This window comes from Hydractinia symbiolongicarpus, chromosome 8, assembly GCF_029227915.1.
Source record: "Hydractinia symbiolongicarpus strain clone_291-10 chromosome 8, HSymV2.1, whole genome shotgun sequence".
Classification (NCBI taxonomy): Eukaryota; Metazoa; Cnidaria; class Hydrozoa; order Anthoathecata; family Hydractiniidae; genus Hydractinia; species Hydractinia symbiolongicarpus.
In genome coordinates, this window is record NC_079882.1 from 27,840,561 (window position 1) to 27,854,923 (window position 14,363).

The 14,363-nt window shown below is 36.8% G+C and overlaps 1 protein-coding gene across 1 annotated transcript in view; it reads right to left on the reverse strand.

Moving 5' to 3' along the window:
- Positions 1–11,373, reverse strand: part of LOC130654310 (uncharacterized) — a 43,961-nt gene extending 32,588 nt beyond the window's left edge. The window contains exons 1-4 of the mRNA XM_057456866.1: positions 11,317–11,373; positions 7,639–7,699; positions 6,947–7,261; positions 6,817–6,866 (exon numbers count right to left, since the gene is read on the reverse strand). Of these exons, the coding sequence (XP_057312849.1) occupies positions 6,817–6,866; positions 6,947–7,261; positions 7,639–7,699 (426 nt within the window). The 5' untranslated portion in view covers positions 11,317–11,373. The remainder of the gene's footprint in view (positions 1–6,816; positions 6,867–6,946; positions 7,262–7,638; positions 7,700–11,316) is intronic.
- Between the last annotated feature and the right edge of the window lie 2,990 nt (positions 11,374–14,363).

Genomic DNA, 14,363 nt, shown 5'->3' on the forward strand with positions numbered 1-14,363 from the left:
GGACGAGGTTATTTTTCCAGGGTCCATCTCCTATTTGATTTGGAAATAACGGCTACCAACACGAAACGTACGATCGTGTCGAATATTGGCAAAAGCCTTGTGCGTGACCTACGCATTACTTTGAACGGAAACGAGGTACAGAACATATCTAATTTCAACACCTTCACAGTCTACAAAGACCTCTGTCTACCAAAATTTGACAGGGACAACAACCTCATTCTTGAAGGTATCCACCCCAATGACGGGACCATCCGGGCCCTGCAAGTCAAGGCTACTAACCATACCGGGACAGGTGAGGAGAAGGCTATTGTTGCAACCTATGGCAACACCTTCTGTATATCCCTCGGCAAGAAGTTTGAACTCACCGGAGACCTACCCTTTTATCCAGCGGGTTTATATGACCGCCTCCAATTTGTCCTACATTTTGCGCCGCATAGCGACGTCATCAAAGATGGGGGGTACGGCAGCCTATGGAAGCACGTCAGCGTGGCAGCGGATGCAGCCTACAAGATCACCAATATCAAGCTAAAGTTTAACAAAGTGAGCCATAAAGGCCTGGCAAGCGATATGATGTGACGGTATGCAAAATTGGCACTACCCTATAAACGGATCCTGAGAAGCAAGGTGGTGACTATGAAAAAAGCCGATACAAGCTACAACCTTCAAATTGATACCCCGGCGGAGAGTTTGAAAGGCATCCTGCTACTCTTTGTAGATCCTGTGAAATTGAAAGCTTACGCTGGTGTCAATGAGGTATTTTACAATCTGAAAATTGAGAAGATCAGCGTCACCGTTGAGGGAGAGCCCAACGAATTGTATAGTCATGCCATGCTTCCTAAGGACCATCCCTAACAGATTTTGAACCTTTTTTGTAGACATGACTGTAACGTGACCATCGGCCATTTCTTCAATGAACGGTATACGTTGTTTATCGATTTCAGAGCAGGCCCGGACCAAACCCTACATGGATCTGGAAGGCCTCTATAACGCCTGAGTGACGGCATCACGTTGCACATGACTAAGAAGGCTGAAGGAACAGGGGATTTCAAGTCTTATGTGCACTGGCATCAAGATGCGCAGCTGAACATCCTGGATGGCCGTTATCATTCTGTGGAGTATTAATGACCATAACTCGTTTTTGTCCCTAAGGGCAAACACGAGTTAATATGGAAAACAAGAGCTGCCTAAATTGTAAAAAGAGTCCTTTGCTAGATGCATTTAGAGTGCTGGGAAATGGTGGAACTACGAAGACATGGATTAGATGCTTGGATGAAAAGAAACAGCGACGTGCCAAAAACAAATGCCCCCATAAGAGACAGAGGGGTCAGTGTAAAGACTGCAAGGGCAGTTAGTTTTGTAAACATGAAAGGGTGAGGGCCTATTGTAAAGAGTGTGGGGGAAGTCAGATTTGTCCCCATGAAAGGAGGAGGGATTGCTATAAAGACTGCAAGGGCAGTCAGATTTGCTCTCATGAAAGGATAAGATATCGCTGCAAGGAATGCAAGAAGAGCAATCACTTGAAGGGACACAAAGAGCTCAGCTCCCAGGAGTACCTAGATTGCGATATTGCTACCCTGCAGGCCCATGTTGAATCTCAGCTTTCTGAGGGTATGAAAAGGGATAATTATGGTCAGGGATGGCACATTGATTACAAAATACCACTACAGTATTGAAAAAATGGGGATGCCCCATCGCTTGCTGAGGTAGAGAAAAGATTACACTACACCAATACCCAACCTATGTGGGCGAGTGAGAACATTGCAAAAGCCAATCGTTTCGTCTCAAAATAAAGAGATGGCGATAATAGCTGTTATCGTCGCCGGTACGGCAATCAATGAATTGGCTTTTAGTGGGACAAATTTTCTATTTAGTTAACTTGCAGCACACAGGGAGGCCGAACGGAAAAGGCACGATAGGGCGATAGAACGATTACAAGCAGCTCAGGCCCAATGGGTACATGATTGACAGCCAAGCTGGACTGGTTTAACGAGCAACGGGAATTACAACTAAAGGCCGGTAAGAGCCTTCGCGAACTCGATGACGAGATGTATAAATACTACATCGCTTCAAACGAGAAGGCTCGCAATTGGCTGACTATTATACACCCTCAAAGGAGCCACAGGACGGCAAACTCACGCTCATTGTTGGATCACTGTCCCTACTAGGGTTCATGTCAAAAGCATCACCACATAGTGTTACAGATAAGGAGGCGGAAAATCTGAGCCAAATATACTATACCCCAGAACATCTCTGGACTGGGCGAAAAGCCATCAAATTACTCACTGCAGAAGCTGGTCTATCCGAAAAGAAAGTAACCCATTGCCTGAGTAGGCAACCGTTGTGGCTACGGTATATCAAAGGCCCTGAAAAGATCGATTATCCACACTTCACCATTACAATAACTAATTAGATGCATCAGTTTGATCTGCTCTATATGTCCCATGATTGCTTGTATGGAAACACCTTCATGTACATCCTGACAGGGATTGAAGTGGCCTCGAGGTACAAGGTAGCTAGGCCGCTGCGCAGCAAGAAAACCAGGAAGTAGCTGATCAAAGACATTTACAGGGCAGGAACTTTACTATATCCCAAGATTTTTTAGTGTGAAAATGGTTCTGAATTCATGTCAAATGTAACCAAGCTGCTGGAGGATAAGGGGGGTTGAAATTAAGAGGGACACCACCAAATGTCACCATACGTTTACAGCTTTTGTACAGTCCTACAACAAGGTACTTGTCGAAAGGCTCTTTAAGCCTCAGGATGCACAGGAGCTAGTCTCTGGTCAGCCTAGTACCCTTTGAGTCAAGCACTTATACACCATCGCGAGAAATCTCAATAATGCCAAGACTGCCATGATTGAGATGAAACCTAACAAGGCGATTAAACTCGATGATGTACCGCTTGAAAAAAGTCAGCAATACCCCGAGGAGAGATCCCTACTTCAGAATGGTGTGTACTTGCATTTGCTATATCCCGGAGAGGAGCACTCTGACTCTAAAAGACGCGCAACTGACGCTTTTTACAGTAAACATACTTACAGGTTAGACCGTATAGTAGCAGGTAGTCGTGCTTTTTACTATTTGAAGTACGGCCCTGATCGTAGCTTCGTATCGGAAGAGTTGATGCTTTTTCCTGAAGATGTTCCGCCCGAGCTTATCAAGGAATGGTAATAGTTCTTCATTCATTCCTCTAGGTTATCCAAATCTATTTCATCCAAAGCATCATCCCCATCATAATCTTCATTCGGATCTTGCAAATAATCCAAAGGATGTTGGGTATAGAACGGGTATCCATAGACGATACCTTTGATAACATTAGGCTCATTCTCCAAATCAATATCGACTAGACGTCATTCTTCTTTGGGAAAGTTGAGTATATTTTGCCTATTGTTGATATATTTGCCAAATCCAATAGCTTCAAGTCCTTATCCTTCACGATCTGGTAACAGAGTGCACCATAGTTGTTTTCTTTAGCCGCAATAATATGGAGCCCTAGACGTTCAATATCATCCTCTAAGTCGTCGTCGATCTCGCTTCTTACAAATGTACCCCATGTTTTTTCGCCTGACGCCATCCTGTCTGAAAGGTTTTCATCAGTTTTATATTCAACCCCCCGTAGTATACTCCATCTCGATATTTAAAATTGTCCAAGCAGGTAGGGCAATAACCAGTAAGTGACCATACCTTGATACAGCAATGTAGCACGGGGACCTGGATATCGTAGTTGGTTGTAAATTGATTTTGTTTTATGTATGCTTCCATCTTTTTGATATTTCACTGGTTTTTAACATACACCCAAAATGGTCAAAAATGATAATTTCAATATCCTTGTAAGTATTAAAATTAGCGCTCGTTTAAGTCATTCCGCGAGCTCTAAGAGACGTTCGTGCGTGTAGTGTTCACTTGCTAAACTCGGGGAATACTACAAGTATATGCGCGTTTCACATATCTGATATCTGTGATATCAGATATGGGCAATGAACGATATCTGTGATGTAGAAGCAACTCTACGTTACAAATATCGTTAAAGCCACACTTTATGTCGAGTACCTAGGGTGGCGTATCCGGATCGTTTTAAAGTCAATCCGTATTCGATCTACGTGGTTAAACATTTACAGCAACAATGACTTTACCATCAGAGAGGAGACCGATTCATCTAAAAAATCTATCCGGATCGAGATCATAAATGGGTCATATAAGATCGAGGAGATCGCGGCTCATATCAACAATCAAGACAAAGGTGAGGGTCTTTGTGCCTAAGAACGGTATCTGCAGGCTTCACAGATAGTTTTCACAACAGTGATGTCTACATTCGACTAAAACTTGTCTGCCTCCAGCTAGATAAGCACCATTTCGTTTTGAACGGTAAAAAATCTAAGATTGTGGCCATACTCACCTGGAATTTCGACACCCATGTCTACCTCTCTCTGAAGGATTCAAGTAACAAGCTTGATTTCATGCTGACCGATAAACATCAAAAATGTGTCTTCTGTAGTGATCACGATGCAGGTGTTTATAGAATAAAGATGAATAGTATGAAGCCATATTTGACATTACCATCCATTGTGCCTGAAGATGACAGTATGCAGGATGAAAGCCAGTTATGCAGATTAAAAAAGATTGAACAGATTAAACAGTTTAATATTACCTCTACAAGGAGACCAAAGAGCGTAATGCACTTGCGAAAAAGTTCAAGATGCATGGTACATGGAATAAGTACCGTGACCACGGATTACTTGGAGTTAGCGTGACCATTACTGTTAAATGGTGCTAAAGGACCACATGCGACAAAGATTGAAACGCATTGTGAATGAGAAAAACGTGAAGACTTAGTCGCAAAAGGTAGGCAACAAGAAATAATTACAATCTTCTCAGTAAGCCTATTCCACTCAGATGCTGCCTGTGTATTCAGTATAAGGCGTTGTAGGAGTGCATAATCTTATCGTAGCGATTACCTCTTCCGTATCTTGATGTAACTATATCTTCTGCAGCGATTACGATCACCTCTTCTCTATCTTGATTTATGATCATGTTCCCATAACATGCATAACGTTTCTTACTGAGAAACTTCATATACATCTCTAGATTCATCTCTTTTGACATCTTCAATCTTTCTTTGATGGCTAACATCGCTGCTTGTCTCAAAGTACCAATTCCAAAATAACTTTCGCTGCTTCCAAAATGTTCATGTTTGTATCAACCTGCAACCAACTCAACTTGCTCTTATCATCATTGTTAGAGTCGTGAAGGAGCTAGCGATATGCACAGGGAACTCCTTGACTTACACTCTTCCAAATGTGCATAGTTGTTATGCCCTGTCTATATACGCTTGACTGTTTAATAATTGCCGTACATTCAGAAAGTCCCTGAGGTACCTTTTTCTTGTGGAAATTGGTTCTGATGTTGCCTTCTCAATCATTCAGTTTAGTATTAATATATCGTTCTTTCTTCACACTTATTTTTCTGAAGCAATGCTCCTCAACGCCTCTATCTTGGCCCAGATCTGGGAATACTTATCCAAAAACTTTGGGGTAGTCACCAAGATCTAATAAAATGGTTAAAGCTCTCGCTTCTCGCTATATATATCATGGGTGTAGATATGTTTGAGAGACTTTATCAACGGCGGAGATGGTTCGCCTTGAACAAGATACCCATTCACCATATCTCTCGTCCATCCCCTTATTTGCAGGCTTGGAGTTGCTTAGGATTATGTTTTCGGCATTCACATCCTCAGTATTGAATGAGGTTACGTCACTGTCTTCTGACGGTCTTGCCTCTAAAATTTAACTACTTCTTCTATCTTATGTGTTATTATTAATTAGCATGGGTAACGGAGAGACCTGCATAATGGCATACGCAACTGCCTCCTTTGTACGTGCTGTATTCCTGATAGCAGCACCAGCAAAGCATTTTACCCATCCACCACCATATCCGACCATTTGCATTTATCAGACTCATTAAGTATGCATTCGCAATCATCGCACAGCTGTTTAATCGCTTTATGTTATGGACTACTATCAAATCCAGGTAATGTCTCAGTTTGTACATGATTTCGCTCTAGTTTGTTGGATTCTTCGCGCGTGCGTCAATTTTTGATGATATCAGCTCATTTTATTGATTCTAGGGACTTCCCCTACTTTTGGAAGGGTGCTGAGGAGTAGCTGTGGACGGGGTCGGAAGCGAGATATGACCGTGAAATAGAAACCTTTATTGAGTGACACCCTTCTTCTACTAGAGATTCGCAATTGAAATAGTCAAAGAGCAACAGACAATATCACGTTGTCTGTAATTCGAATTTCTCACTTGACGTTAATAAAACTCTGCATCTTTTTTTTGGCTTTCTTTGCCAGATGTTAGATGCCTTAAATTAAATTAATATGACGTGTCTTACAAATGATTACTAAATCTTAAGATTGGCAATGTAATCTTGGTCTTTTTGAATATTGTAGACCGAGTGTTCACCCAACGCTTACCCAAGACATGAAACTTGCTGTTGCAGCATCCTTTAAACTCTTTCTTTGAAAATAGAAACCACAACCAATACAGGTATCCCAGAGTTTGCTTATAATGTACTTATAATTTCAGACAGTCTATTGATCATTTGGACATCTTCAGTCTATTGATCCTTAGTTGATGAAAATATATGAACATGAAAATTTGCGAACTTACACTATTTGCTAGGCATAATAGGCAGAAAATGCTGTCTGTCACCTGCCTATTTCAATTTTCCACCTCTTCTTCTTAAGCATCACGTCTATTCAAAATATTCAAAAGCTTGCAAATAATAAGAAATTTACATTTTTTTAAATTTACTTACTTGTTCAGGTGTTGCTTTTATAAGCATGTCATATACTCCCGCAGGTCTACCTGGAAAAAGTAAAAATAAAGATGTTGATAGATAAGTTTTTTTTATCAAATGTAAAAATACTAGAATATTGGTGGTTTACCTCCCATGTCTTCCATAAACACATATACAGGAAAGCATTTGGTTGGAGATGGTTCTGCGCCACCCGCATATGACGCTTCAACGTAGTATACTCCGCTTGGGTTGAGATTACTTATCAAAAAACCATGATCAACGCGTGGCACGTCAATTATATTTCCCACATCATTGTTATCTAGTACGTTTTGATAAAATATTTTCACGGTGTCATATGTGATAAAGCTATTTCCGTTGATTGGTTTATCACTCCACCAAATGCCCAATGACGTCAAACTGGTCCTTTTATAAAATAATGTTTTAGAAGCATCCTCTGGCGGTCCTACAACACCAGCAAATTAATTGGTAAATTAGTACATGGAGATTAAGAAACTCTGGTATAGTTAGCTGTATTTTATGGACATAATTGATGACTGATCTAAAAGCATTCAACAAAAGCCTTATTCTATAGGGTTTAATTGAAGATGTGCGTATAAAAACTGACGGGAAAGTCGGCCTTGAAGATGTGAGGTTTTTTATATTTACTTCTTCTAAATGTTTTTTTATATTTGTCAACGTTTAATTATACCATAATATTTTAAGCTATGTAAATCGTAGACAAACCAATTGTAAGTTAACATTAACCTAACGTACAAAAGGGAGAGATTGGACAATATTTGATAGAATTTATCAATTTCGCGAAGGCAAAAAACGTCTTACCTATGCCAGCGTGGCTTGTTTGAAAATTTGTAAGGCAGAATATAATCCAGAACGCCTTCATCTAAAAACAACATTTATATTATTTAATACCGCAAGAAAATTAAAACATTAAATAGTTGCATTATTTTCCGCTCTAGCGCACAAAACTCACGTGCTAAAGATTTTTTTAAGTCCACACGCTTTATTAAAAAAACTCGTGAGCTTCAAGCGTTGTAGCAGAAAATGCAGTCGTATGAAAACGAGCTTTTCGAACATTTTAATATTTCACAAGTGTTTATATTCTCTTAGTGTATGTTAGACATGTTGTTTTATGTTTGCTTTTTAGCATACTCTTTTCAGCTTTTTTGAAAGTGGCAGTAATGAAGCAAACATAAAATTATTTAACATATCTTCCGGTTTTTAAATAGATCGCAGGAAAAGTTGCCTAAAATTGCCCGCAAATCCGTTTTTTCCGATTTTCGGGTAAAATCCGAAGAAATCGGGAAATCGGACTAATCACGTGTCCAAAACATGGAAAATTATTCTTCTTGATGAAACAAAGTTATGTTGTAAGTTTCAAGTTATAAGGATAATCCTAACAAGCGTTAATTTCCTTATTATAAAAGTTTCGTAGAGATTTTTAGGGGCAATTTCGAGTAATAGCCAATATCAAAGCCTCTGAAAGTCTAATAGATAAATATTGAAACTCAGTAAGTATAATAGCCATGCAGCATAGCGTTAGAGAGTTACTAAAAAAACCGTTAGGGTTTGGGCGGAATGCGCATTTCCCCGAACCGAATAGGGTTAAACCTATGTAGTGGCAGTTTAACATTAAATATTATTTGTATGTAGTAAGTAAAAATTGAAATGAATCACCTCGCTCAATTCCAGTAAAGCCTCTTTATTAGCTCGTCTTTGTATTTCCTATTTTAGCTACATAATTGCTTTTGACAATTTTGAATTCGTTAATCGCCAGAACATTTCGCTTCAAATAATATATGTTTGGCCAACAATCTTAAGTAGCAAATATTAGTACAGGCATGCTGTACCCCACACATCTGTTATATCATTACAAAAAAAACTTCTCTGCAAATTAAATTTCAAGATACAACGTATGCAGCATGAGTTGTTCGCTGAACTGAAACTCCACCTGTTTCAAAAGTATCACAAGTTAAGTCTGTTGTTGCATTCTACACAATACCTGTTATTTTTCCAATAAACATTTAGTCCAGTTTTTAATACACTAATATAGGCGCAGCTACTAACTTTATTTAATACCTAACCTTACTTGCTAACTATTTTTTATCAGTAAGCTTTATATGACTATGCTCAATTTGTTGTGACTAGAGATAGCCATATACCACCAACTGCAGCTTGTCAGATTGGTAAGAATAAAACAAATAGGCACATGATAAAAAGACGCTACAATTGAAAAAAAAACGTTACAAAACAGCATAAATTCATCTTTACACTGCTCCTTATGATGTCTGTTTGTAGCCAAAATCTTAGAAAATTGGTATTACTAAGATTTATACATGTCTAAAAATATACTTACCCTAAAGATTAGAATAAATATAGCTAAGTTATGACAAAATTCAACGTACAGAGGAGAAAAAGGAAAGAAGAAAAGGGAGAATTTCAACAAACGTCCAATTCCACTTTAAAATGGCCTGTCTGTCGTTATCCATGGTTGCACCTCGTACAACAATAACAATTTCCTGGAACAGGTCGAGTCATTTTTGAGCTTTTCTTCCGGATTTTGTTGTCTTCACAATCATTTGTCTCAAGTAAACACAGTTTAGGTTTTCCAAGCCTCTCTTCCTTAATATTTGATACTAATCCTTCCTTAATAGTTGAGAAAATAAGTAATATATTAACGAGATGTTTTCGATACTTTGATAACTTTTAAATGTAACTAGAATTTCAAATGGTTAGTCTCAGCAAAAATATGTGCTAATCAGATAATTCATTTTTGCTTAAATCACTCGATTTGACAAGATATCGCTGTCCTGGGTGCAGCTACAGTGTACATGAAGTGAGGCTGAATTAATTATTATTTGGCATTTTAGATGGTGAATTTTTACACATTTTCACTGTCGAGTCAGATCCAAAGTGCAACGAGGGAGGATGATCCATAATGGATCATCCTCCCTCGCAAAGATATGCCCCCTCTACATTTAATTTTCTGTCGACAACCCCAAACATGTGTAAACGTTATTTCACAATCTAAGTAATAGGAAGTACTGAAAAAAATATCAGAGACAATTTTTGAATCTTTTATGTTCCCGTTTACATGTCTCGTTTGAGAGATGTAAAACATGAAAAAATTATGACGATGTTTTGTTTGAGAACAAGTGCGATTAGTAGTAGTTATCACACCGTACTGAAAAAAAAATATCAGAAATTTTTTTGAGTTTATTATGTTCTCATTTACTTATATCTCGTTTACGAGAAATAAAATATGCAAAAATATATATTTCGAGAACAAGTGCGATAAGTAATAGGATAATAAAAGATTTTTTGCACTGTTAGAATTCTTATTGGCTTAAAACTCATTTTAGTCTCGTTCTCAGAACAAAATCTGTCTAAACGAGGATTAAAGTTTTAGCCTGGATAAGTTTTAGGCGTCCAGGCTTTGAGCTGTCTCTTTCTATCTGTCTATCTCTCTCTCTCTCTCTATCTCTCTATCTCCCCAGACGATTTTAAAGATTCGGCCTTCGCCGGCGGAAATCAATAAATTTTAGAGTAAATTATTCATGTTGATTCAATACAAATTATTTATAGTTAAGTTAAACAATTTAATTAAACACAAAACTTCTTCAACGAGCTATCTATATAACCCCACTAACCTAAAGTCACAGTTAAACTAAAAATCTCTATGGTGGAGAGCGCAATTCTCTTTAATGGCTAAGTTGAAACAAAAAAATAATTGGACCGTGAATATATATGATTTAATGTTGTTGGCTTCTTAAAATTTATTTATTTTATATATAAAAAGGATGGAATAAATCTTGCGATAATTTCTTATTTTCTAGGAAAAACAACAACTTTACCTAATGCATTATTAACCAATTAGAGAAATTCTGCACCAAACTCGTTCCCAGCACCTTTTGTCTTATTTTCTTTTACTGGACAGCGAGAAGAAAAGACACTGGAATCGTAGTCCAAAAATGGCCAATTTAGGGCCAAATTATGCGAAAAGATAATATAATTTATGCGCGACGTTCTACATCGTCATACTATAAAGATGGCGCATTCAGTCTTGTGTTCAGTCAAGTTCAAGTGAAGTTCAGTGAAGCGAAAATAAGTGAAAAAAAACAGACACAAGGCGCTGGAGACGAGTTTGCTCTTGGCACGCTATATTTACCAATGAAAAAAAAATATAAGAGTTTTGCACTTCAGAATTAAAAAATAAGTAAAAATTGCACTCTTTTCCTAGTAGAAAATTGAAAACAGAGCAAATACTTCGTTTAGATTAGCCAATAAAATCTGAGAAAAACTCCTATGATGTTTTCTAACCTGACAAAAGGAACGCTATCAAAAAGTGGTATGTAAAGTATGGCATTTGAATATATGACCACGTTCCCTGAATGGTCTTTCTAAAATATGTAAAGTATTGGTATTTTAAGTAGTGACATTTTAAATCAAAAAATTTCTTTTTTATAGAGTCAAAGAAATATTAGGAAGACGGAAGCTTACCTTTTGCTGCTTTCCTTCTGCCTTCCTTTATGCATGTTTTTCATATTTTTTTAAAAATTTATTCTTAGATATTTAAACTAGTACCCAGTGTTTTATAATATACTACAGTCGCGTTAAAAATTTATGTTGGAGAGAAAGTTGCGAATACTTAAAGAATACAATTCTTATACTATCAATTGAATTTAATATCAAGGAGGCACTGAATTTGATATCGATTTATATGAATCGATAACTATTTTTACATATACTTATATTAAAATCTGAATTTATAAATGAATTATTTACCGATAACTATAATCGTGGACAAAAATATTGAGACTAAGGCAGTTTTTTACTCGTTATCCAAATATGGACAAAACAGTCAAATAGTCAATACTCTGCAAAGTCGCCACAACTTGTCAAAGTTCACTTGTCATTGTTCAGAGTGGACTTAGGACTTCCTATCTTAGGTTATTTGGTAAATACAAAATTCTTAAAATGTGCTAATTGTTGCTGACGTCAGCAAGGCTATTAATCACGAATTTCGGGGCCTTCGTGGTCCCCGACGTGAATTATTTCGGTGTGCGGGCGTCCACTCTGAACATTGACAAGTTCAAGATGTGTGAATCTAATATAGAATGAGCCTACGCAATTACTTGTGGTGGTGAACTTCGAAATTCGTTGTCTTGTCCCAACATATTGTGACCACAATTATAGCTATACAAGCGCACAAAATGGCTTCCTCATCTTCATATTCCGCCATGTGTTTATATGATGACGTTAGCGAAAAATTAAAAAATACAATAAATTGGCAGTTTAGATGCTCACTTTCTAGAAGCTTTAGGTTTAAATTGTATCATTAATTAAATTGTGTCACTCTTTATTTGTCCTCAAGCTACGATTTACAAAAAAGATATGACAAAAATTCTTAAACACTAATAAAGTTTTGTTTGTGGCCATTTCTGCCAATTATTTTGGTTATGTAACGGATTGACACTGGAGAATTAAGAAAAGTATTGTCCTTCTGCCATAATATTACATGCTTGGAAATAAAATACAAAGTTAATTAGTCATAACCATAGATTAAAGCGATTGTAATCTATAAAGACGTTACAGCAAAGGGCGTAATTGGAACTTCTTGGTAGAGCAATGTTTTTTTGTTTTTTTCGTATCTCATAGATTGAGACCTAAAATCATGGGTTAGGGCATTTTTGTCTCGTCCTCAAACCTTAACAGGTTAAAAAGGTTTCTTAAATTATGAATGTACACGATTTCAGGCAATGTCTTTTATTCGACAATAGCTAGAATTTATTTCTATTATTTATGGTACCTGAGGGAAAGAGGTAAAGAGCTTGATTCATATATGAATTCAGCTATAGCATGAATTGTAGTTCTAACTCGACGCCATGAATAAATTAATCATCCAACATCTCATAATTAAATAGTTTTTTCAAATTTTCTCTCAATTAATACCCAGCTGCTTTGGTGACCGTTTAATAATGTTTGATACATTTAACCTCTTAATTAGCCCTGAGTTTTTAATTAGCATAGGGCCCTCTTCAAATGAGCTCCTGAAAAATACAAGAGGAATGTTTAAGGGCGGGAATACACGGTGAAACATTCCTTTAGAAACATTCGAATTTTTTCTTTCTAACCATTTCTGTTATAATGTATCCTATATTAAGAACGAATTTAAACGAAATAAAAGTTGGTTTAACGTGTTGCGAAAGCTTACGATTTTTACTAACTGAACAGTTAAATTTCTCTTGTCTTGAAAGAAAGATCAAAGGAAACAGACGGCTAGTAAAAATTCAAAGTCGCACCAGTTGATTGTAAGCAAAGTTTTTTGTGCGTTTCTAGTTTTGTAAGAAGAAAATGGAAAAAACGAAGATGGAATGTGAAAAAGAGATTGATTTATTTTTAATAACTTTTTAAACTTTTTGATATCTTTTTAGTTAATGGTTTTACCCAGCAGAATCCTCTTTTCGTTTTTTTCATGCTTGTCTCCAGCAACAATTTTTTTTAAAAAATACACACGTGCAATAGCAAAATAAAAATTCGAGAAATACATTCAAATGTCTGTAAAAAATATTTCGCCTTAATAACCGAAAAAAATTTTTTTTCCAATCACACTGAGTCAAAGAAATGATGACGAGTATAAAAGATTATTTATGCGAACTGAAGTAAGGGGACCATTTGGTCTGTGTATTAGTAGCGATGGCTTCTTTGATTTTGCAGCGCAGTTATCGAAAATATTAGCCTTTTGAATGCTATTTTAGTCATCAGAGAAAAAATATAGGAGTTTTGAACTGTAGAGTTGAAAAATAGGTAATAATTGCACTCATTTTTTAGTAGAAAATTAAAGATATACCAAATGCTTCGTGTAGATTTAGGCAACAAAAAGGCGAGAAAAACTCCAATCATATGGTAACGTTTTTTAACCTGACAAAAGGAACGTAAAATGTAAAATACGGTATTTGAATAATCGACCACATATCATCGGTGTTTCTAAAATGTGTAAAGTAAACGATGAAATGTGTACTTTACATAAACAGCTAATTAGTCATAATAACATACAAAGCGAATTCGTCATAACATAATCAGAATTGAAGCCAGTGAAATTTGGAAAAAAACGGTACAGGAAAGGGCGTAAGTGGAACCTCTTGGTAGACCAATGTTTATCTTTTTTAATCTAAACAGGTTATAAAAATTTTCTTCAATCTTAAGTGTACAGGATTCTAGGCAATGTCTTCTATTCGACAATAACTAGTATTTTATTTCTATTATTTATGATCTTTAAGAGGTGGGGAACTTCTTTCATGCATTATATCACTCGACAGCATGAATAAATTACTCACCCAATATCTCATAAATTAAATAGATCGAAAATCGATTGAAAATCGAGGATCGCAAAAAATATTTTCCCTAACCCGATTGGGTCACAAAAATAGAGACGAGTATGAAAAGATTATCTTTTCCAATTTTAGTATGAGGAAAATCTGGTCTGTGTATTAACAGCGTATTTTCGATTTAATTCAAAAGCGTGAGTTTTGACTACGTCATTATGA